The sequence below is a fragment of the Odocoileus virginianus genome, chromosome X (genome assembly GCF_023699985.2).
Source record: "Odocoileus virginianus isolate 20LAN1187 ecotype Illinois chromosome X, Ovbor_1.2, whole genome shotgun sequence".
In the NCBI taxonomy this organism is placed as follows: domain Eukaryota; kingdom Metazoa; phylum Chordata; class Mammalia; order Artiodactyla; family Cervidae; genus Odocoileus; species Odocoileus virginianus.
Window position 1 is genome coordinate 16439862 of NC_069708.1, and position 26405 is coordinate 16466266.

Consider the following 26405-nt stretch of genomic DNA (forward strand, 5'->3'; position numbering starts at 1 on the left):
TTTGTAGTTGGTCCCCAGTTCTATCAGCTGATGCTATGTTAGGATCACATATAGGTGAGTTCTATTGGAGTCAGAGGGACCAGTCCTGACATCCAGCAGACCAAGCTTCAGGAGCTGTTAGTCTGGACTTGGCCTTAAACATTGGCTGTGACGCTTGCTCACCAGAGCACAAGTCTTTACTCTGGTAACAGACTATGCTGGCTCTTTCTCCATTTGTCCCCCAAGGCCATTTTCTGCCCTTCACACCAAGCTCTCTGCCCTGGGAAGCTGACCTTTGTAGACTGCACCACTTCTTGAGTGTCCTCGTTTTCTACCTTCCGGCTGGGTCCAGCCAATGAGAAGCAGCGAGAGATAGGGATATGGATTCCACTTCCTCCTCTCTGCTCTCTTCCTACCTGCTGCCACTGCTCCAGCACTTCTACTGGGCTCCAATAAGACCAGTCCTTCCCTGCTTCTCCAGACCTAGGGAGGGTAAAGGCTTCCCACTTCGGCTAGGCCCTGAGCACTTCACTGTCCGAATTGGTTCCCTTGACCCTACATACTCCTCTGTCAATAGCCCCTGTATTAAATCCATACCCCGACTCCTTTATGAGAGCTGTGAATCTCGAGCTAGAACCTCAGTGGTATAGGGCCTCAGCCTGCTCTTTCCCCTGGCCAGGGCTGAAGGTTTTAGTTCAAGCCTGCTGACAGGCCCCCTCTGGTTGTTCAACAGTCCTAACCCCAGGATTCCCCAGCACTGTGCTCCCTGTTTGGGGAGCCTCCCTGCTAGAGCTCCCTGATGTGCTGCCCTTCCAATCCCTAGTCTTGTGTAGCAGACCACTCCCCTACTTAGCTTCTGGTTGGCTAAAGCTCATGGTCCTGTTCCTCTTTTTCTGGTCCCTCGCTGCTCCCATTCACTGCAGCTAATCAAGCTTGGGAAGGTGTCCCAAATCCCCACCCCTACCATCCACCCTATCCATTCATGATGATGCAAACAGAACTGGTGCTGAATCTAGTACTGGGACCTGCCTAGCTTTCATCAGCTTCACAGTCTCTTTTCATTTTCCAGTAAGATCCCCATTCAGGGAAGACACCCTGTTAAGTGGACAATGATCAGCCCAAGAGCATAGTAACCCACCCAGGTTCTGAATGGTGGCTGGTGCCAGTAACTTCTAGAGAGGTGTTTATGATACCTCTGGAACTTCAGCCAGAGCTGACTTGTCCAGCTCATACACTGGGGGAAGCATGCAGCTGCCCCACTGCTGGCCTCCACCACGGCCACGCTTCCACACAGGAGCTCAGCCTGCCATTCTGTGTTCTCAACAGAACTTTAATCTGTCGCGTCACAATCAAGGCTGGGTCACTTTTACAACCTGGGGGATCTTGTCCTAAAGTCCTAAAGTCCCACATTCAGTGTTTTGGCTACAGTAGACTCTCTAAGTATTGGCAATCCCCAAAGCTCTATGTGAGAGGTTTTCTTTGCCTGAGTGGTCCAACTCCTCAAGCATAACTACTTCCTCTTCTATAACCATGGCATCTTCTAGCATGTCAGTTCCCTGCCACAGGTGAAAGCTCAGAGAGTAACAGAGGAGCAGGTGCATACAGAAGGCTGTGCCACAGGCCAGGCCCCCAGTTCATACCAAGAACAATCAAGAGTGGTTGGCTGCCAAGACATGATCCATCTAGAATGCTCCTGAGTAAGGACTTGGTGGTCCAGCCTCTAGAAGACCCTTCAGGGATTGCTTCAGCTACAGAGCTGTCTTGACTGCAAAGAGCCACACTACCCTTTCTAACTCATTTCTAACTCAATTTCTGACTCATTGGAAAAGACCCTGATGCTGGGAAAGATTGAAGGCAGGAGGAGAAGGGGATGACAGAGGATGAGATGGTTGGATGGCATCACTGACTCAATGGACATGAGTTTGAGCAAGCTCTGGGAGTTGGTGATGGACAGGGAAGCCTGGTGTGCTGCAGTCCATGGGGTTGCAAAGAGTCAGACACGACTGAGTGACTGAACTTCACTTACCCTTTCTAAACCAACACACAGGGATAAAGTCCAGGTCATTTTGGCCTAACTAACTCAGGATGGCTCTGAGAAGCCATTCTAGCTCCAGAGTTCCCTGTGGACCAGCAAAGGCTGCCTTTGGATCTGCATCAAAGCTCAATTCTCCCTCTGTCCACTCCTATGTCCCCCTCTCCCTCCCATAGGTATTGATACCAAGGACATTTCCAAATTAACATCCTTCACATTAAACTCCATCTGCTTCCTGGAGAAGACAACCTGTGACATAGCTCTGACCCACTGTGTCTCAGGGCGTTATTAGATATTAACACTATGTACACTTGTATGGTTCGGGAGATACTACACTCTTCATGGCTTTCTGCTGTCTGAACTATGCAATATTATGGTCAACCCAGCCACAGGACCTCTTTTCATATAGATTACAGACTCACCGGTAACATTCCCAGGTTATCTAATATCCTCTTTAATGAAATGATAACAAGCTTAGGAGTACCAGAGTGCTTCAGACTCTGCAGTTTAGTTAAGTTCTCACTAAAGGTTAAATCGGTCAGGTGTCATTTTATATCTATGTTCTTCCTTCTATTTCTACACTGGCTGAAAAAGAATGGCTCCTTCCAAATGTTTCATGAAGATTGAACTGTTTCCAGGCTTGGTCCTGTGGGATGATAAGAGACCCTAAGAGTAAAGTTCTTCTCACCATAAATGAGTTAACAACCGGAAGAGTCTACTTACTGCTGAAGCACAGACCCTTTCGGATGCTACATGCCTGTTCTGTAGCTGTTCTAACTCTTACCTTTAAGGATAGAATCACTGATCTTAGCTTTAGAACTTGACAGCTCAGGGCCCAGCCCCCTGACTTCAGGACTTAAGACATCGCCATTTTACAAACAATAGTAACAGCCACCATGTAAGTCGTTACTGTGGGGTAGGTATTGTGCTAACTGTCTCATGTATACTGACATAAGCACTACTTTTACTTCCATTTTTGAGATGGGGAAACTTGAAAGGTTAACTCACTTAAATGAAGTGACCCAGTTAGTCAATCATAGAGCTAAGGATTTGAGTTCAGCTTCCTATGATTCCAGACCTTCTGTTCCACATGATCTCTCTGAAGAACCCGAGGCCCACTGCTCAATAACTATCCCAGCAGACAGAGTAGGTAAAAGATGAAATGGGGGAGGGGTGGCTAAAGAGAAAGTAGATTTTTGGCTTTTCCACACTGACTCTCCTTCCAATGTAGGTGGTAATCCTTTTGCAGGTCCTTCAATCAATTTAGTGGGTAAGGGACTATATTCAAAAGAAAGAAAGAAGGTGGGGAGAAAGAAAGGAAATAGGGAGGAAAGAAAAGAAAGACCATATATCATTGCATGTAGTTAGAATAATATTGTTTCATGAAACGTTTGTTCTATTGTATATGTGCATGCTGGGTTGCTATGGAAAAAAATGTCTTTCTTACTGTAGGTTGTAGTACCAAAAGATAATTAAATTTCATTCAAACTCAACAGTCATCAGGAAAATAAAAATTAAAGCAATAAGATACCACATATTTTCAGAGGCAAAAATGTAAAAATAACGTGAATGCCTAGTGATAGAGAAATGGATGAATAAATTATTCCATACTCATACTATAGTATTAAAGAATGGCTTAGGTCTACACATATTAAACTAAAGAAATGTCCCATGGTGTACAATTAAGAAAAACACACAGCAGCTAAAATGCATGTGGTACAATTATACTTCTGTGCATTAAAATGATGAAACCCCAACACACAGGCAAACATTTGGGTGATGGATTGGGTGGAATAGAAAAGGAGAAAAGGAGAAAGTGAGAAGAAAAACAAACAAACAAAGGTAGTTGCTAACTAGCAAAAAAAAGCATGTGTATCATTCAGGATAACCAAAGAAATAGAGGATATACGCAGACTGTGCAAATTTAGAAAAACTTAATAAAATGACTATTTACAAAGTTGTGGGAAGTGTTCAGGAAAACCAACAAGGGATCCTCCAGACCCTCAAGGAGCCGTTACCACGACCTGAGGCTCAAGGGGCATGTGAGGGTGGTTGCAGCTACACGGAGAGAAACTCCAGACAGGTGCTGTGGACCTTAGAGGAGGAGGCAGTCAGGGAGGGAGATGACTTTTTTCTCCTCCCACCCTCCACTCTCCTGCTGGTGCATCCCAATAGCTCCCCCAACTGGAGGCCAGAGGGCTAGGGGACCCACTGATGAAGCTCACAAAGATCAGAGGCCTAGGGTAGACGGGGCTGGAGCAAAGTCCCAATTGGACAAATGGATGCTATCCAACACAGAATACTGTAACATTAAATGAAAAGGTAGAACATAAACTCTATCCATCATTGTTCTTTTTACATGTAAAAATTACATATTTGTGTGGCTAAGAAATTAAGAGAGACTTCCCTGGTGGCTCAGATGATAAAGAATCTGCCTGCAATGCAGGAGACACAGGTTCGATCCCTGGGTCAGGAAGATCCCCTGGAGGAGGAAATGGCAACCCACTCCAGTTTTCTTATCTGGAAAATTCTATGGACAGAGGAGCCTGGCAGGCTATAGTCCATGAGGTCGCAAAGAATCAGACACAATTGAGCGGTTAGCACTTAAAAGGTTACCAAATGACAGTATTTTTTTTTTGGTGACAGTTTTTATGACTGTTTTTGTGACAGTATCTTGAACTTTAGTGAATTAAATCCAGTATCTTCAATAATAATTATATTTAAATGATTCTTTTCCTTTTTCATTCTTTGTGGTAAAACAGATCTGAGTTAAAATTCTCACTCTACCATACACTGGCTGTTCTAACTTCCTCAACTCTAAAATGGGAATGATAAAAGTATCTACCCTCAGAAAGTTGCTCTGAGGATTAAATGAGCAAACAGATTTTGAGGTCTTAGAAGACAGCCTGACACACAGTAAATGCTTTAAGTGTGTGCTGTTGCTATGGTGATGATGCATCATCAAAGAGTCTCTTAAGGGGTCTGCTTGTCTCCTTGTCCTCTCTCCAATCTACCCACTGCTCAACCAGAGCAAGGGCCCTTTAAAGGGTATACTTAATCACGTCACTCTCTTCCTGGACATTTGTTCATGGTCTCCAGACTCTGCAGAATGATATGCAAACCTCACCCATGAGGTTATCTCCAGCCTCATCCCTCTCCTCTCCTCCCCCTTTGTGGCTTTATCCCAGACACACCAATTCTTCCTGGTTCTGACCAAGAATCATGCTGCCCCTTGCCCTAGAGCCTCTGTTGGGAAGACCACTGGGTATACCATGCCACTCTTCCTATCTAACTCTTACTACTCATCATCGGAATTTCCAGTGTCACCTCCTCTAAGACTTCCTGTCCCCCTGACCCTCCTCAAGGTAGCAAAAATGACTGTCTCTAGACCTCAGGACACAGCACCAAAACTGCTGAGAGTGGATACTTAAATGTGATTTGCCTGAGAATTAAATTCATACATTAATGAGTTAAGTAACTATCCCCGAAGTCACTGAGCTAATCAAACGGCAGGGCCAGAATTCAAGTTTAACTCCAAAGTCTACCAGTGTTTCCCCAGCATCTGGGGGTTCTAAGGCTGCCTGACACTCCAGAAGAGCTGCATGCCTGAGGGAACTCCCCAAGGGCACTAGACCAGTTCAGGCCAGAATGAGCTGGTCAGCAGAGACGGGGAGGAATAAATGCCTCCTTTCTGAGAGTATCGACCACATGACATTTGCTTTATCAAGGGACTTTCCCAAGAAAATCAATTTCTGGAGCATGTTAAAACATAAACAAACCGCCACCCACCCACTCACTCCTTAAAGACAATTGGTCCAAAGAGATCTTAGAGAATTCAGACAATTCCACAATGTTGAGAGCATCATCTGATCACAAGAACTTTGTTTTCCCTAACCAAGCATTTTTCTACTGAATTTCTATTTCGAATTTGGCCCCACTAGGAAATATGTATTTCCATACAACATTGCTTCACCCAAGGCAAACCTGTGTGCACCACCTCAGACACACTCGGGATTCTTGACATATGCACCATTTTAGGTTTGCTCTTGTGGTTTATGATGATATTACCAGAATCCCCTGATAACAGTGTTTATATCTATTTATAACTGTAACCTATTATCCTATTTTCCATATAATTGGGTGTGACTTAGGTTAAAAAACATTCAGCTGCATAAGAAAAATCACGCTCTTATACAGCAGATGTTCGCTCAGCATGGAAAGTGAATTAGCCTTTAACACAAATACTCAGAAATACACAGTGCTCTTTCCAAAAGCACTGATGTTAATATTCTACATTGAAAAATAATTTTAAGATAAAGGATGTTAAAAACGCAAGGGAGGTAGCTATGGCTGGTTCCTAAAACAGATATTATTGCTAATTTTACCTCTTTAATGTATGATACCACTTCCAATTCAGGCACTGGATTCACTCTCCAGTTCAGGGCACAGACAAATGACTCGTAATTTATTTGCTTTTCACTGTCTTCAAACCTAAAAATATAATTATATGATTTGCGTCAATCTGTAGAATTCAGGACCAAAATGTCAGCTTAAATCCACCATGAAAACATAATATTAAAGTGCTTCAATACTGATATTTTTCTTATTTCTTATTACTTTATATTTTGGTTCTAACCCTCCAGGGTGTAAACTCTTTGAGAGCAGAGACCTCACACATCCAATTCACCAAAGTATCCCCAGGACCTATGACCAACCTAGATAGCATATTAAAAAGCAGAGACATTACATTGCCAACAAAGGTTCATCAAGTCAAAGCTATGGTTTTTCCAGTAGTCATGTATGGATGTGAGAGTTGGACCATAAGGAAGGCTGAATGCTGAACTGATGCTTTCAAATCGTGGTGTTGGAGAAGACTCTTGAGAGTCCCTTGGACTGAAAGGGGCTCAAACCAGTCAATCCTAAAGGAAATCAACCCTGAATATTCATTGGAAGGACTGATGCTGAAGCTGAAACTCCAATACTTTGGCCACCTGATGGGAAGGGCTGACTCACTGGAAAAGACCCTGATGCTGGGAAAGATTGAAGGCACAAGAAGAAGGGGGTGACAGAGGATGAGATGGTTGGATGGCATCACCAACTCAATAGACATAAGTTTGAGCAAACTCCGGGAGACGATGAAGGACGGAAAGCTTGGCATGCTGCAGTCCATGGGGTTGCAAAGAGTCAGACATGCCTGAGCGACTTAACTACAACAATAGATCCATATATGTTATCATGAAAATATGTTAATAATATATTGTTGAGTGGAAAGGAGGTTATAAAATAGAATGCAGAGTTATGATTTCACTTTAGGTTTGTATTTGTACAAAACAGCATTTAAAAAGCCCAGTAACAATACACAGAAGTATTAAGAATAGCTATCTTTGGCAGAGAGATTATAATTGTTGCTTTTTCTTTAGACTTTTCTGTATCATTTGAACTCTTTTAAATTTATAATCAGGAAAACTTAAGTCCATTTTCATTTTGAAAACAAAAAAACACAAATGATTAACCTGCATCATAAAGCTATAGGTCAAAAATAACTAATCTAGTTGACTACTATTTCCTAATTATAGACATTGTCATAAATTTATTCTTAACCATAATAGAGTTTTGGCCATTAAGACCTCAAATTTTCAAGGCAATTGCTACAATGTCCCCAACACAGAGTACTTCTTATTGTAATACCTCAATGCTACCTATTCTGAATTTGACCACATTCTGCCAATTTCTAAGGCTAACTATATACTGGTTATGTAACATGATTTTTGGAAGAAGAACAAAACAAAGATGGTCACTAAGGCATTGTTCCAAGCATCCTGCTCCAGGTTCCTGCCCTTCTCTCAGCACCTCTAACTCAACATGCTCCCCCCTGCACCCAACCAGCAAGTGAGGTGTGCAAGTTACTATTGCAAAGATGAACAGAGGATAATTAACTATAAGAAAACTCAGTGATAACAGAAACAGGAAAAAAATAACTCATAATCGGTCAAAAGGCTTTTTTTCCAAGCATTAAGAATAGCTCACATTTATAAACTAATAAAAATTAGCAGCAATAAATGAAATGTTACATGATGAAGTTACATAGACTCATCAACCTAAACAAAGCAGAATAAACAGAGAGACCAGAACAGGGGAAAGGGAATTCAGTCATTTCTTTGTGTACATTTTCTTTGGCCAAGGATTCTGGGAGACAGCTCCAACATGCTGCCCCCTACCACCGTTTAGCCTGTGAATTCTGGCTCACTTGTCATTTGAACTCATTGAAAGGACATGATCTGTTTATGGAATAGTTTGTAGCCAAAATGCAGGACCACTATGTCTTTTATTTGCCTGTTTTGGGGGAGATGAACTAAAACTCAATCAATGAAAGATGTTTTGTAAGAAGCTTTCCTTTAGCATGGTGCCTCGAAGAAAAGTATTCCCTAATACTCTTGAGTAGGAGCTGAGATCAGAGAATGAGATCATGGAGGGCCTTTGACTTTCATACTAAGGACAGCTAAGAGCCATTGGAGTACATTGTGCAGAACAGTTATGAGATCTCTGTTATATTTTCTGAAGATCACACTACTTGATATATTGCAGGTACAATGTAGGGGCAAGGCCACAGTGGCAAGGGTGCTTAGCAGCCTTCTGCAGTAATCTGGGCAAGAGGTAATGGCAGCTTTGATGACAGTGGTGGCAGTGGAGAGCAGTGAGGAATGGTAAAGCCTGAATATATTTTGAGCGTAGGATTCCTGAAAGATTTTATAGTGTATAGGAGAGGTGAGGGAGAGAATGAATAGGAATGGATTTAGGAAAACTCCCAGGGTTTTGCTTAAACAACTGGAGTTTGGTTTTGGATGTGTTACATTTTGATGGGAAGTGAACAGTTGGGTATATGAGTCTGAAGTTCAGGGAATAGGTTTGAGTTAGAGATTGAAATGTGGCAGTCATTAGCATACAGAATGTATTTAAAGCCACCAGCCTGGAAGACTGAATGAGATCACCAATGAAAGAAGTTTATCTGTCTGTTCCTACAATACAGAATCTAATTGCTGCTAAATTCCCATCACATCATGACAGGAGGCACATATTGAATCCTAGAGGTTTCAGAAGTATAATATCCCAGTGATTTGGAAACCAGTCAAAAGACTATGAAACAAATTTAGAATCAGGTCTGACTTCACCCCTCATATACAGTCCACTAACCAGTTCTGTAGGCTCTAACACCTAAGCATATCACAAGTCTATTTTTCTCCATCTTTTCTATTCTAATAGGCCACCATCATCTCTGACTTGGGTTACAGGAACAACATTTGTATCATGGTCTTTCTGCTTCTACTCTTACATCCTCCACCAGAATGGTCTTTCTAAAACACAGATTGGATCAGTTACTTCCTCGCCGACAACTCTCCAGTGACTTTCCAATCCACTTAGAACACAAGCTGAACTCCTTAATAGGGTTTATAAAATCACATATAATCTGGTCCCCCACTGATTTCTCTGATCTCATCTGAAATCTCTCTCCCTCTTCACCATCTTCCAGGTACACTTGCTTTCTTCATGCTCTCTGATCATACTAAGACTGTTCCCAGCAATGCAAGGCATTTGCACGTTCTGGACCCTTTGTCTGGAAAGTCTATATTCAAATGTTACTTCCTCAGAAAGGCCTTCCTGCTTCCACTTATTTAACCTAGTCTCCATGCCTAAGTAAGTCTATATTTGCTCCATATGATGGCACTAGATGGTACAGGAAAACTTCTGGAAGTCACCACTGAAGTCCTATTATCAGACTTCCTTACCAATCTGTCTGATATTTGCTTATGATCACCTGTCAACCCTGGGCCCCTAGCACTTTTCCCTGCCCAACTCATGATAATGTCTGACTCAATCTAACCATTCATCCATCTCAAAAGATATTTGGGAAGCTATTCTTGACTCAAATAATATTCGGGAAGGATCAAATGGTGTTAAAGAGTACATACACAGCTTAATAATGATGTCTAAAACCTTTTTGAGGAAAAATGTTTGAAAGATTTAATCTTTCTGAAGTCCCAAAGCCAGGCCTCAGGAAAGAGCTGAGCTAACGTGATAAAATGGGCTTCCCTGATAGCTCAGTTGGTAAAGAATCTCCCTGCAGTGCAGGAAACCCCAGTTCGATTTCTCAGTCAGGAAGATCTGCTGGAAAGGGGATAGGCTACCCACTCCAGTATTCTTGGGCTTCCCTGGTGGCTCAGCTGGTAAAGAATCCACCTGCAATGCGGGAGACCTAGGTTCCATCCCTGGGTTGGGAAGGATGCCCTGGAGAAGGGAACAGTGGCCCAATCCAGTATTCTGGCCTGGAGAATTCCGTACTATATAGTCCATGGGGTCTCAAAGAATCAGACTTGACTGAGTGACTTTCCCTTCACTTCACTTCAACGTGATAAAACAGCTCAGCTGGTAAAGAATCTGCCTGCAATGTAGGAGACCCCAGTTTGATTCCTGGGTCAGGAAGATCCCCTGAAGAAGGGATAGGCTACCCACTCTAGTATTCTTGGGCTTCCCTGGCAGCCCAGATGGTAAAGAATCCGCCTGCAATGTGAGGAGACCTGGATTCGATCTCTGGGTTGGGAAGATCCCCTGGAGGGCGGAATGGCAACCCACTTCAGTATTCTTGCCTGGAGAATCCTCATGGACAGAGGAGCCTGGTGGGCTATAGTCAGACACAACTGAGCGACTAAGCACAATGTGGTAAAATACTCCAAGTTTCTCTTTTCGGTTTTGTCTGTGAGGATTTCATTGGAGGTGGGAATCCCTCCAAAAGGAGCAAGAGAGAAAAAAGAACAAAGAATCTTTCAATGAAAAGGGATAAAATTACACAATGCTTCCTGGGAGAATCCTTTGCTCTTGGGAAGTGGGTAGGATGGCAGTAAATCACAATGGGTCACTCACAAATACTTATCTCCTTTTCCCACCAAAATCTCACCCAATGACAACAGAGAAATAAAAGTAGGTAGTATCCTGCAATGACAAAGATAGCTGATGGAAAAAAGGCAATAGTGGATAAGAAATTTCAAAATCTTTTGCAAGATGGAAATCGGACTGGGATAACTGACTTGGCACAGCTGAGGAAGGGAAGCTGAACTCCAAATGTCTGTGGAAGAGACAGGGAGGGCACTTAAGAGATTAGGCAATGTGGCCTACAAAACTGCTGAGAGGCTGAGCGATTGTAGACTCCAGGAGCAAATAAAGGCAGGGATAAGGTGCTGTGCTTAGTTGCTCAGTTGTGTCCAACTCCTTGCAACCCCGTGGACTGCAGCCTGCCAGGCTCCTCTGTCCATGAGGGATTCACCAGGCAAGAATACTGGAGTGGGTTGCCATGCCGTCCTCCAGGGGATCTTCCCAATCCAGGGATCAAACCCAGGTCTCCCACATTGCAGGTAGATTCTTCACTGACTGAACCACCAGGGAAGCCCAGGGATAAGGTGGTGGTGGTTTAGTTACTAAGTTGTGCCTGACTCCTGTGACCCCATGGAATGTAGCCTGCCAGGCTCCTCTGTCCATGGGATTCTTCAGGCAAGAATACTGGAGTGGGTTGCCATTTCCTTCTCCAGGGGATCTTCCTGACCCAGGAATCAAACCCAGGTCTCCTGCATTGCAGGCAGACTCTTTACTGGTTGAGCTATGAGGGAAGCCCCAGGGATAAGGTGGGGTACTGAAAACAAGGCATGTTTGAAAGCCTTAAAACAGCAAGAGCAGCTGAACCCTCAAGAATCTGTCCTTGTACACTGGACTCTTCACTGTAGGGGGCTGGGGCTTCTTCTCCAGAGAAATTCAACTAAAGAAGCTCTAGTCTTGGGTAGATGAAGCACAATGGAAGGTGGAGAAGAACATTACCCACTGAACTTGGGTCTCTCAGACCCCTTGCTTCCCCTTTCCTGTTTTCAGAACATCAGTGGCTGTGCTTAATTTCTCCTCCTTTTCCCTAACCTACTTCCCTCCTACCCTGCAGGAGAAGACAGGATTCTTCTCTCGTTGCTCTGAGTGGCCCTGAGAGATCTCCTGATTGTGGCTTCTGGGGATTCCCTAATGAAAATGCAGGCTAGGAGATGACTCATGCAGTGAAACTTGATTAGTGAAACTAATCAAGAAGACCCACACCCAAAAGCTTCCAACATTAAGGATAGAAGTCAAAGCAGCAACAGGGGAAAAAAGCTATCAGGGGACAAAGAAAATTCAGGTAGCAGAGGGAAAGATATGACATAAGAGGATGTATTACACCCATGAAAAAAGAACAGAAGACTACAAAAAAGGAACCAAAAGTGTGCTCTTAGAATAAAAAATATGATAGTAGTAAAAAGATGCAGTAGAAAGGGTGGAATGCAAAGCTGAGAAAACCCCTTGGTAAGGACATCCTAATGACAAAGAAAAACTTAATACAGATTCAAGAGAGCCAAAATCTTAATCATAGGAGTTCTCACAAGACAAAAATGAAAAAGGATGGGAGGAAATAATTTAAAAATTAATGGAAAATTTCTCTGAGCCAAAGGACAGAGCCTCCCGACTGGAAGGGCCCATAAACTGTTAAGTACAATCTATATATAGGCGTGTGCGTGCATGCGCACGTGCGTGCACACACACACACACACACCCAACAAGGCCCCATCATGAATTTCCAGAACATTAGCAATAAAGACACGATTCTAAGAGCATCCAGAAAGAACACCAGTAATGGGAATCAATATTATACTAAATTCTCAAGCATCATAACAGGAAATTAGTACTAGTATCTAAAAATGAGAAATCCAGAAATAGCAGAATGTACATGCTATTTTAAGTTCTGTAGAAACAACTAGAAAGACTGAAACGCTGTTTCTTGAGAATGGGTCTGGGAGGTGGGGAGAGATGTGGCTGGAAACTGCTCTTGTCAGAGTAAGTTTTTTTAGAATGATTTATTTTCTTTACTATAAGCGTGTATCTGTTCGGCATAAATGAAAATGTAAGAAGTGTGAAAAGCAGATGAGAGACAGTTGCAGAGTGCTTTCCCAGGTGGTCAATTCATGCATCAGACTTGGAAAGGCAGGAGCACCCTCGTTTGGAGCACACTGATAAGGGAATCACCTCCTGGTCTTTCTCCCAGCTCCAAAACTCAGCACATTCCTCGCCTGCACCACTGAGAGCGTGAGATTTTTCACGCCTCCATTTGCTACTATACCCTATATCTATTATCTGCACTGTCAGATGAGGTTGTCAGAGAGACAAGAATAGGATACAAAGGAGCGCTTCAGGTTGGAGGAGAAGGCGATGAGGAGGAGCAGTTTAGAGATGGAGACAGGCTCAAATCTTAGGGGAGTAAGCACAAGTAGGTCAATTTCCCCCGAATATCATCTCCCCAGCGATCCTCCCTGTCTCCTGACCACTGCAGGTCATCATTCACCAAATCCAATCCATCCTTTCAAAATATTTTAGGAAAGCCTATGAGTCATATAGAAGATGGATCTCTCTTACTTCAGGGTCATGCTGTGCTTCTGATCAAAAATGTGAGCATCCTTTCTCCACCTGAATCCACTACTTCTCTCCTCGCCAAACGACATTTGACTCTTGCTAAGACTCTGATTCACAGTCAAAGGATGAAGATTTGCCACTCTGTAGGAATTTCCTTTGAAAAGGCTGTGAAGGCAACTCCAAAGAAGAGCTTTGTATGGCGACATTGTTGGAATGAGTGCACAGCCTTCCAGGGTGACTGCCCTAAAGGGCAACGCTAATTCTGGCTTTTAAGTGTGCCTAAGCTTGTTAAAAAGTCAGACTGCTTACTTTAAAGTCCTAGCTCACAGTGCTGAAGTGTTTTCCTAAAGCCTCCATAAATTCTTCTTTCCGTTTGATACTCAGGCAAGCCACCATTTCCTTCCCTACACAAACTAAAGGACATGTTTGTGGAAGAAGAGGGAGGGAAAGCCGTTTCTCTGGTTCCCCTCTCGATCATAATGACCTCCAAGTAGGCTTCCTGATGCCTTGCTAGGTGGGAGTTCTCAGAAGTGAGTCTCATGTGTCATTTGACGGGTGCTCTTGTTCCCCACTCCCAAAAATGATGAATGGCTTGCAAACCGCAGCAGCCATCCATCTCCTTGCCGTGGGGAATAATACTGATATGCTTTATTTCCCCCATCTGTGGAGGTAATAGGCACAGCAGCAGCTGTATTCTGCGCCAGAGTAACTTGGGTTCCCCTCTGCCGCAAAGACCATCTCATAACTTAGGGGAGCGGGCTGGCGGCATGACCAGGGCTGAAAGGGAGCGAGGGTAGTGAAGACACATGTTTGACTCACTTGCTTGGGTTTGGTTTCAGCTCATTACCTAACAAACCCCAGCCAGGGTGCACAGTGAAACACCTGGTGGGAGTCTTAATAAGGACCAGACACTTGAGGGGAAAAAAAGTGGAGCTCTGGGCCGCTGTTGCCAGTTGGTCACAACTTAGGAGCTGCCAAGATGGCACTGCCCAGGATGCCAATAGTTAAGTTCCGTGATCTCAAATCACCAGGCTTCTAAATTCCAATTGTGATCCCAGCACAGATCTCCTGAGGGACCAAATCGTCTTATATTTGAAAAAGTAGAAACCATCTGTGTGTGTAGTCAGGGTAGGGGGTGAGAGAGAAGAGAGGGAGAAGAGATAAACTGGGAGAGAAGGGGGTTTCTCTCTCAAAACTTCCCAGGGCACCAAACACTTTGCAAGGTGAGCAAGTATATGGTTCCACCCCTGCCCCTCAGCTTCATGGCCAGGTACTGTTGGTGAAATTACTTAAGCCCCAACCATGCCTCTGCAAAGGGAACAGGGGGAGAGGCTGGGTATAGCATAATGAGATGATTTGAAAGCCTTGTTAACTTTTTCCATTTTAACTAATACTTCTGGATGAGGCACCAGCTCTCCTGGGAGGCCAGTCCTAAGGCATTCTGTGAAACCCAAAGCCAACTGTAAAAGACTAGCTTGGGGCAGAGCTGCTAGGAAAACAGTCACACTTGACTTCCAAGTCTCACTTTGGAAGGCCACAGTCAGGGGAGGAGTATGCCTCTTCACTCCCCAGGCCCAACAGGAACAAAGAATGGAATGACCTCAGAATTCTCCCCACCTCTAATGGTTTGAGAACCCAATTTCTTGCTTATTAGTTCTGAGGGAACCTTAACACCCAAATGAAGGCTCAGTGGGGTTTAGTCAATTTACAAGGATCACTTGGGCAGAAGGCAGTAGGGTTGGACTTCAGAGGAAACTCTGATATGTATAAAGCCCACATCCCTGCCCAGTGTAATAGCATGGGACACATCTCTGGAACTGCAGGGTTGAATGAGATATTGTCCCTACCCCTAGGGCCTGAGATAGAAACAAAGGTTGAGGATATCTTCAGTTCAGTTCAGTTCAGTTCAGTTCAGTCGCTCAGTCGTGTCCGACTCTTTGCGACCCCATGAATCACAGCATGCCAGGCCTCCCTGTCCATCACAAAGTCCTGGAGTTTACTCAAATTCATGCCCATTGAGTCAGTGATGCCATCCAGACATCTCATCCTCTGTTGTCCCCTTCTCTTCCTGCCCCCAATCCCTCCCAGCATCAGGGTCTTTTCCAATGAGTCAACTCTTCACATGAGGTGGCCAAAGTATTGGAGTTTCAGCTTCAGCATCAGTTCTTCCAATGGACACCCAGGACTTATCTCCTTCAGGATGGACTGGCTGGATCTCCTTGCAGTCCAAGGGACTCTCAAGAGTCTTCTCCAACACCACAGTTCAAAAGCATCAATTTTTCGGCACTCAGCTTTCTTCACAGTCCAACTCTCACATCCATACATGACCACTGGAAAAACCATAGCCTTGACTAGATGGACCTTTGTTGGCAAAGTAATGTCTCTGCTTTTTAATATGCTCTCTAGGCTGGTCATAACTTTCCTTCCAAGGAGTAAGCGTCTTTTAATTTCATGGCTGCAATCACCATCTGCAGTGATTTTGGAGCCCCAAAAAATAAAGTCTGACACTGTTTCCACTGTCTGCCCATCTATGTGCCATGAGGTGATGGGACCAGATGCCATGATCTTAGTTTTCTGAATGTTAAGCTTTAAGCCAACTTTTTCACTGTCCTCTTTCACTTTCATCAAGAGGCTCTTTAGTTTTTCTTCGCTTTCTGCCATAAGGGTGGTGTCATCTGCATATCTGAGGTTATTGATATTTCTCCCAGCAATCTTGATTCCAGCTTGTGCTTCTTCCAGCCCAGCGTTTCTCATGATGTACTCTGCATAGAAGTTAAATAAGCAGGGTGACAATATACAGCCCTGACATACTCCTTTTCCTTTTTGGAACCAGTCTGTTGTCCCATGTGCAGTTCTAACTGTTGCTTCCTGACCTGCATACAGGTTTCTCAAGAGGCAGGTCAGGTGGTCTGGTATTCCCATCTCCTTCAGAATTCTCCACAGTTTATTGTGATCCACACAGTCAAAGGCTTTGGCGTAGTCAATAAAGCAGAAATGGATGTTTTTCTGGAACTCTCTTGCTTTTTCGATGATCCAGCAGATATTGGCAATTTGATCTCTGGTTCCTCTGCCTTTGCTAAAACCAGTCTGAACATCTGGAAGTTCTCGGTTCATGTATTGCTGAAGCCTGGCTTGGAGAATTTTGAGCATTACTTTACTAGCGTGTGAGATGAGTGCAATTGTGCAGTAGTTTGAGCATTCTTTGGGATTGCCTTTCTTAGGGATTGGAATGAAAACGGACCTTTTCCAGTCCTATGGCCACTGCTGAGTTTTCCAAGTTTGCTGGCATATTGAGTGCAGCACTTTCACAGCATCATCTTTCAGGATGTGAAATAGCTCAACTGGAATTCCATCATATCCACTAGCTTTGTTTGTAGTGATGCTTTCTAAGGCCCACTTGACTTCACATTCCAGGATGTCTGGCTCTAGGTGAGTGATCACACCATTGTGATTATCATATCTTAGGGGGTTGTTATTCTAATTCCATCTGGGGCTGAAGTACATTTATTCAGTGAGACAGCCTCCTCAAGAAAAGAGGTATCATGCCTACCATCAACAAAAATGTACCTATTAATGTGCTCAAGGATTTACAAAATATTCCAGGGCCCTAGGCACTGTTTCAATACAGAGCGTCACTCCTATTATGGGTAATAGCTATCACTACATCAAACATTTACATCTGATGCTCTGTGCATTAGTGAAATGATTGTTTGGTAAGGAAGGTGACCTCATACAGGCTGTATATATGTGTTAGTTGCTCAGGTGCATCAGACTCTTTGCCACTCCATGGACTGTACCCCACTAGGCTCCTCTGTTAATTGAATTCTCCCTGCAAGAATACTGGAGTGGGTTGCCATTTCCTTCTCCAGGGGATCTTCCTGACCCAGCGATCGAACCTAGGTCTCCTGCATTGCAGGTGGACTCTTGACCATCATACCAGTTTCCACAGCACAAACTGATGGGGGCTGGGGTAAGCAGATGTGAAAAGATTTTGAAGTCCTGATTCTAGCATGAGTTGTGCTAATAAGGAAAAGACCTAATGAATCAGAAGAAAAATAGAAATGGAGTAGAAGGGAAATCTTAGTACCCAAATGCAGGGTCAGGAGAAATATACAAGTAACAATCCCCGGGTGAAAGAAATCATCTGAATCTTTAGCCATAAAGTTTTTCATCTTCTGATCTGAATTCATATAGTGGCGAGGCTCTACACCTGCTCACCAGCTGCCCAGCTCCATCCCAAGGCAGGTAAAACTGCCCCTGGGCAGAGTGTGTGCTGAACCAAGTCAACAAACTCTGGGCCTGTCTCCCACGGGAGACTGTAGACGTCAGAGGGGCTCTGGTTTAGCGTGCCACAGGAGGGCTGTGCAGAAAGAGAGTCTGGTCAAGGCTCTGGAAAGCCCTGTGGAGTCTGTGGGGAACAATAAGAATGCAGAATATAAATGTAAGCTGCAGGCTGATGGGCCCGTTAGGAATTAGGGCCGTCTTTGAAAGGAATCTGCGGAGATGATGCAAAACATCAAGCATGTGACCCAAATCGTGGCAGGGCATATTGGAGGGAGAGGGGAATGGGAATGAGACATTTTCTAATCTGATTAGTCTGAAGTTTCCCCTGAGTGTGGAGAAGGGTCAGTGCACAATTAGAGGCAAAGTTAGACTGAACATGGTCTGCTCAGTGGCTCAGAGGGATGACCTCCTTGGAGCTAAGCTGGGGCTCGGAGGCGGATGTGATCTGAGACTGAGCCGGCTTCATGGCAAGTTGGGGAATCATCTTTCTGCCTTTCATGTCAAATCGTCAAGGCAAAGACAAAACAGTCTGCTGAGAGGATGAGAGGATGATGACTTGGTGGCCTCAGTGCTGGATAAGAAACATCTAGGTCCCCCAGAGGCCAGGCTCCCACATTACTGGCCTTTCCAGGACAACTCATCCCGAGGCCATCAAGAGATAATTTAATAAACATCCGCAGCTTCCTGACTAGAAGACAGCTTAATGTGTGAAAGGCATTCAGATCCAACTGTTTAAAAACAAGGCTTCCTCTATGTAGGACACAGGTCTCTTCCAGTTCATTTCTAAGTCAGAGCGTGTGGTCGATGGTGTCTGATGAACACTTCTCTCCTAGTCTCCAATCAGGACTTAGTACCCAGTGCTATGGCACTGTGGAATTTATGTATGTTATCTCAATTCGCCCCAAGAGCCAGGAGGAAGCGGGTATTGTTATCTCATTCTAGAGGTATGGAATCTGAGGTTCAGGCAGCTCAAAAAACTTGCACAAGATTACACCGCTAGCAAGTAGATTCAAAGAATATAGGAGACAAGGTAAGGGGTAAAATTGTCAAGCTATAACAACCCGCTGTTTATTTTTAGGCAGTGAATCAAATAGGCTAGACGTAGGTCTCAGTATCTAAATGGATCAGATGTCTACTCACAAATCTTCATTACAAGGTAAGAGACAAAAAAAAGAAATATAAATAGTGCTCTGAGAATCCTTAGCAGAAGATAACCACACCAGCCAACCAAATCCAAGAGGGCTTCATGGATACAGTGCTATGCAAAACAGGTCTCAAACAAAGAACAAGCTTTCAGCAGGTGAAAAAAACTCAAAGCTAGTTCCTACTGAAGAAACAGCAAGAGAAAAGGCAAAAAAGTGGGAAGGTAGGAGGTATACAAGTGAAAAGCTAAATGGGCCATTTGGCTGGACTACTGGGAACGGGAAGAGGAGCTTTGAGAATGTGGTAACTGTGGAGAAACCAGACTCCTGAGCCTGCACTTCATCTCAGGTCCTTTACACTGGGATAGCCTATTTATCCTTCATACTGCTGCTAGAAAATAAAAGCAACTAAAGCTGAAAGTCTAGAAGACAACCCCAGGTTATCCAATCCACACACACACAGCCACCTGGATTGGCCTCTTCTTGATTCTGCCCCTGATACTAGGAGCAGAAGGACCCTAGCTCTCCCATGTGGGATTTAGTTTTTGTCTGCTTCCTTTTTTTTTCTGTCTCAGATGACGACTGCCCACTCCAGTCCCTGCTTGAGAATAATGCTCTAATGACAACCCTAAGCCCCACAGTGGAGATGGCAGAAGGTGAGCTCAAAGCTGAGGAAGTTGGTCATTCCTTAGAGAACAAAGAAATGGTACAGAAGGCTTGTGAGTAGAAGAGTGACGCTAGGATATTCTTGCCCTTAGAAGGTACTTAGCTGCTAGATGTAAAGATGGATTTAAAAATTTAGAGGCTGGTGGAAGAAAGGCCAATGTGGGGGCCCTGCAACAGTCAAGAAGAAAAGTAGGTCAGAACAAGAGTGGAGGTAGTGGGAATAGAGGGGAGAGAGAAGATGCAAGCAGTAGAAGTAGGAGGCAGAACAGGCAGGACACTCTAATCTACTGGCTATTTGTAGACAAAAATTCAAAACGGTTTGAAGCAGAAGATGTGCATTTTAAAGGTTCAGAGGTTAAGTCACAGCTCTTCTTCTAGACTATGTGACTTTGGGCAAAATCTTATCTCTCTAGACCTCAGCATCCTCATGTAAGATAGGAGGATAATAGCTCTGACCTCACCAAGCTGTTCTCACAAAGTCAATGAGGTAATGTACTCAAAGCAATGATAACAATGCCTAGAACACAGCCCCAAATGCCAGCATTATCAGATAAGTCAGTTAGAGGAGGGGCTGGCGTCATGCCATGGGAAGCATAAAAGATGACCAGAGTCTGGATGGCTAGGAGGGTGGTGCCAGGCAGTCAAAAAGTCAGGTTTGGTACAAGAAGAGAGGTGTTTTAGAAAGCAGTTCACTGTGCTTTCCTTTGGCAACATCCTAACCTCTGCACTTGACATCTAGCACTCTTGCTCTGTGCTAATAACACGAGGTCCTCTAATTGCATGTCTTCAGCCATTAGAAACTACTGCTCTGAAAAACCTGTCCTAAATTTTAGATCTAAGACTCTCACAACCAAAGAAGTGGTTCATTTTCATTTTGTCCCATGAATCTGTGTGCATTTAAGTGCATCTTCATGTTAAAAAGATCAAATGATAATTCATCAGAGGCTCTCTGACATTCACAATCATGACTAACTTTTCCTTCTGTAACAATTAAATGGAGATGTGTCATCAGTGAAACAATACTGAGGTAAAGGGTAAATCAAGGGCAGTTAAAGGCAGATGTAAAACCAGGAACTGTCTCCAAAACAAAAATATGCAGGACATGGTCCATGAGGGTGGAGCTCTCACCTACCTGGACAGTAAGGATCCTAGAAGATCTTCAGTCAAAGGTAATCTGAAGGACTTGCACAGCCTTTTGATGTCTTTGCTGGGTAACACTTTTTTCCTGCATTAAAACACAGTCAATGAGCTTTTCTGTACTTCATATCTCTTGAGTAATAATTACATGCTATAGGAAAGAAAACATAGATGTGTCCTAAAAGCGTGCACATGGAAATAAATATGAAAGCTGGTACTGGAATCACGGTAAGGAAAAACAGTCATATTACACTTCACCAGCTTGTTTCCATTTCAGGAGTCACTAGATTCTGTCCTTACAAAGCCTGTTCCATCAAAGTTCATATTCTTGGTTGGTGATAGTACAGCCTGTTAAGGCTGCAGCCACGAGTGTTGCTCTAAGTAATCGATCTGCATTCTTGACCACTAGTCAAAAATGGTTCTGATATTTGAAAACATCGCTTAATTTGACAGGCATCTAGAGCCTCCATCACAAGTATTATATGACCAGAGGGTGTTTTTCTAGTCTTTTCCTTGGACCCAAATCATATAACCTAGAAACCCCAACTGGGACCTTAACATTCACCTAATTTTTTTTTCTCCAGAGCAGCCCAACAGTCATTTTCTCCAGCCTGCTGGGGCACAGAAATGCTTATCTAATGTTCTCACCCTGCCAGTGTTCTTCCAGGCATCAGGCAAAATTAGAACTAACAGGAAAGGAAGTGGGCTTCTTTCTTAGCAATAGGTTATAAAATGGTAAGAGAATGTTTATGTCTAGAACTGGAACTTGTTGGATCTGGAAGAACCTCAGAGTTCTCTCATCACCTAGCCCCTTTCTTCCCAACAGGTAATCCTTTAATGAAAGAGGGTCACAATTCTCACCCTGGAGAGGGGTACCATCAGGCTGGAAGGCAAGGCCAGAGTCATACAAAGCTCAGGTAACACGTCTTCCACGAGGCTCAGAGAAACTTAAAGATTCAAGGAAGAATACCATTTTTATGACAACTCAACAAGGGTATATTATGGATTAGGAAAAAAAAAAGTTCCCTAGTAAGATAAACTGGGGGCATCCCTGGTAGAACTAGTGGTAAAGAACTCGCCTGTGAATGCAGGAGATGCAGGTTGGATCCCTGAGTTGGGAAGATCCCCTGCAGAAGGAAATGGCAACCCAACTCCAGTATTCTTGTTGGGAGACTCCCACAGACAGAGGAGCCTGACAGGCTACAGTCCATGGGGGTGGCAAAGAGCTGGACATGACTTCTTAGTGACTATAACAATAACAAATTAAGAAAAACCATGGGTCCTTCTAAGATATTTAGGGTACAGACTTCAGGTTTGGGGATGAAGGAAGTAGTCATGGGGTAAAGAGATGACAGTGGTCTGAAGTAACAAAACCAGTGGGAAGAGTGAGACCTAAGATTTTCCAACTCCAGATAAATATGCTCCCCCACCACTATATCAGATCTGTGGGTAAGATGAACAGCAAAATATACTAAGATGGGGCTCCAGTTGTTTGTAACAATGACTGAATAAAGTTCAAAGGCAAACATGATAAATGTATTAGAAATACATTATTTGGAGCTTCATTATTTTTGAGAAGAAATAATTTCAAAGAGATTTTATAGAAAGTTTACTTGCAAATCCCCTGTCCAGTATATTATAAAACTCATATTTATAAATCCCACTTATTAATAGTGTAAAGAGATGCCATCTGAGAATTAAATCTTCTAACACTGATTTACTGTTTCAATTGAAAGCTTCTAGAAACCAATTAGAAAATGCAAAGGGGCAACCCTATTCTTTTGAAGACACAGAACTTTCCCCATTCCATCAACAAGCAAAGCTCACCATCCATCACTATGAAATATGTGTACCCAGATAATCTCCAAATATGATTTAAGGTGGCTTTGCTACCTAGTGGAGTATGAGGAGACATGCCAATTTTCTTTTTGTTCTTTTTGATACAATACAAATTCCTTCATTACTCAGCTTCACAGAAACATAAATGATTTCTTAGAATCGATAAAAGCTTACTTTTCCCGATCATGGTATACACACGTAGCAATGAGTCTTTCAAAATTCGCAAAAGCATTTTTCTTGAGTTGTTGATGGGCCTGTGCAAGTAGGACATTCCTATCTGGACATGGGTCCTCAGGCACCCGGTAATGACGTGCAATGGTTATAACTTCTTGGTCTGTGAGTTTCCCGGCAGTTAGATTCATCATTATTTCTCTGTTTAAAAAAAATGGGGAAACACTCAAGAAATTATATCTAAGATTATTTTACCTTTCTATTAAAAACACACCCAAATTCCATTTTACAAAACTTTACCAACGGCCTAGATACAGGTTATTATTATTTTTAATTTAATTTCTCTACTATGAGCAACCAGGAAGGTACTTGTGCTAGAATGGAAAACCATAAGAACAGCAGCTTATAAATAAAATGGCACTTTGCCCAGAATCAAACATCTATCAGATAATAGCCCACAACCAGGAAGTAAATTCTTAAAGTCCTTGAATGGTCAAAAATCCTGGGACTAAATACATGAGTTCATTCAATGCCTATTAATCTTACTTTACACAAAACAGTAACAGACTTGGGGTTCTGATTTCCCAGGGTATGAAACTTATAAATCAGTAAGTTAGAAAGATGTTTTAGAGATGGGGAAAGTGATTAAGCATATTTCTATGGTAAAAAGTAAAAACTGACACATCATACCCATGAGTGGAGAAAGAAATGGCAACCCACTCCAGTATTCTTGCCTGGGAACTCCCATGGACAGAGGAGCATAGCGGGCTACAGTCCAGGGGGTCGCAAGAGTCAGACCTGACTGAGTGACTAAACCACCAACATCACCTCCTACCCATGAGAGAAAAAAGTAAAAACAGATGTGTAAAGGTACAGTTGTCTGAGACTTTAGAAGGCAAAAGGCATAGATATCATTTGGCAGAGCAGTTCAGTTCAGTTTAGTTCAGTTGCTCAGTATTGTTCGACTCTTTGCAACCCCATGGATTGCAGCTAGCCAGGCCTCCCTGTCCATCACCAACTCCCGGAGTTCACTCAAACTCATGTTCATTGACTCGGGGATGCCATCCAACCATCTCATCCTCTGTCATCCCCTTCTCCTCCCGCCTTCAATCTTTCCCAGCATCAGAGTCTTTTCAAATGAGTCGGTACTTCGCATCAGGTGGCCAAAGTATTGGAGTTTCAGCTTCAACATCAGTCCTTCTGATGAATATTCAGGACTGATTTCCTTTAGGATGGACTGGTTGGATCTCCTTACAGTCCACGGGACTCTCAGGAGTCTTCTCCAACACCACAGTTCAAAAGCATCAATTCTTTGGCACTCAGCTTTCTTTATAGTCCAACTTGTACATCCATACATGACTACTGGAAAAACCATAGCTTTGACTAGATGGACTTCTGTTGGCAAAGTAATGTCTCTGCTTTTTAATATGCTATCTAGGCTGGTCATAACTCTTCTTCCAAGGAGCAAGCGTCTTTTAATTTCATAGCTGCAGTCACCATCTGCAGTGACTTTGGAGCCCCCCAAAATAAAGTCTGTCACTGTTTCCACTGTTTCACCATCTATTTGCCATGAAGTAATGGGACCAGAGAATAGCAAGGAGAGATAAGAAAGCCTTTCCCAGCGATCAATGCAATGAAACAGAGGAAAACAATAGACTGGGAAAGACTAGAGATATCTTTAATTAGAGATACCAAGAGAACATTTTATGCAAAGATGGGCTCAATAAAGGACAGAAATGGCAGGGACCTAACAGAAGCATAAGATATTAAGAAGAGGTGGCAAGAATACACAGAAGAACTGTATAAAAAAAATTTCACGACCCAGATAATCATGATGGTGTGATCACTCACCTAGAGCCAGACATCCTGGAATGTGAAGTCAAGTGGGCCTTAGAAATCATCACTATGAACAAAGCTAGTGGATGTGATGGAATTCCAGTTGAGCTATTTCACATCCTGAAAGATGATGCTGTGAAAGTGCTGCACTCAATATGCCAGCAAACTTGGAAAACTCAGCAGTGGCCACAGGACTGGAAAAGGTCCGTTTTCATTCCAATCCCTAAGAAAGGCAATCCCAAAGAATGCTCAAACTACTGCACAATTGCACTCATCTCACACACTAGTAAAGTAATGCTCAAAATTCTCCAAGCCAGGCTTCAGCAATACGTGATCCGTGAACTTCCAGATGTTCAAGCTGGATTTAGAAAAGGCAGAGGAATCAGAGATCAAACTGCCAACATTCACTGGATCACTGAAAAAGCAAAAGAGTTCCAGAAAAACATCTATCTCTGTTTTATTGACTATGCCAAAGACTTTGACTGTGTGGATCACAATAAACTGTGGAGAATTCTTCAAGATGTGGGAACTCCAGACCCTCTGACCTGCCTCTTGAGAAATCTGTATGCAGGTCAGGAAGCAACAGATAGAACTGGACATGAAACAACAGACTGGTTCCAAAAAGGAAAAGGAGTACGTCAAGGCTGTATATTGTCACCCTGCTTATTTAACTTATATGCAGAGTATATCATGAGAAACGCTGGGCTGGAAGAAGCACAAGCTGGAATCAAGATTGCCGGGAGAAATATCAATAACCTCAGATATGCAGATGACACCACCCTTATGGCAGAAAGTGAAAAAAAACTAAAGAGCCTCTTGATGAAAGTGAAAGAGGAGAGTGAAAAAGTTGGCTTAAAGCTCAACATTCAGAAAACTAAGATCATGGCATCTGGTCCCATCACTTCATGGCAAATAGATGGGGAAACAGTGGAAACAGAGGCTGACTTTATTTTTCTGGGCTCCAAAATCACTGCAGATGGTGACTGCAGCCATGAAATTAAAAGACGCTTACTCCTTGGAAGGAAAGTTATGACCAACCTAGAGAGCATATTAAAAAGCAGAGACATTACTTTGCCAACAAAGGTCTGTCTAGTCAAGGCTATGGTTTTTCCAGTGGTCATGTATGGATGTGAGAGTTGGACTATAAAGAAAGCTGAGTGCCGAAGAATTGATGCTTTTGAACTGTGATATTGGAGAAGACTCTTGAGAGTCCCTTGGACTGCAAGGAGATCCAACCAGTCCATCCTAAAAGAGATCAGTCCTGGGTGTTCATTGGAAGGACTGATGTTGAAGCTGAAACTCCAAGACTTTGGCCACCTCATGCGAAGAGCTGATTCATTGGAAAAGACCCTGATGCTGGGAAAGACTGAAGGCGGGAGATGGGGATGACAGAAGATGAGATGGTTGGATGGCATCACCGACTCAATGGACATGGGTTTGGGTGGACTCCGGGAGCTTGTGATGAAGAGGGAGTCCTGGAGTGCTGCAGTTCATGGGGTCGCAAAGAGTCAGACACGACTGAGAGACTGAACTGAACTGATGCGACCAGATGCCATGATCTTAGTTTTCTGAATGTTGAGCTTTAAGTCAACTTTTTCACTCTCCTCTTTCACTTTCATCAAGAGCCTCTTTAGTTCTTCTTCGCTTTCTGCCATAAGGGTGGTGTCATCTGCATATCTGAGGTTATTGGTATTTCTCCCAGCAATCTTGATTCCAGCTTGTGCTTCATCCAGCCCAGCATTTCTCATGATGTACTCTGCATGTAAGTTAAATAAGCAGAGTGACAATATACAGTCTTGTCGTACTCCTTTCCCAATTTCTAACCAGTCTGCTGTTCCATGTCCAGTTCT

The 26405-nt window shown here is 43.3% G+C and overlaps 1 protein-coding gene across 1 annotated transcript in view; it reads right to left on the minus strand.

Annotated features, from left to right (window-relative positions):
• The window catches only part of EFHC2 (EF-hand domain containing 2), a 220482-nt gene that overhangs the window by 15137 nt on the left and 178940 nt on the right, over positions 1-26405 (minus strand). The window contains exons 12-14 of the mRNA XM_070461814.1: positions 22723-22920; positions 20705-20797; positions 6397-6502 (exon numbers count right to left, since the gene is read on the minus strand). Coding sequence (XP_070317915.1) covers positions 6397-6502; positions 20705-20797; positions 22723-22920 — 397 coding nt within the window. The remainder of the gene's footprint in view (positions 1-6396; positions 6503-20704; positions 20798-22722; positions 22921-26405) is intronic.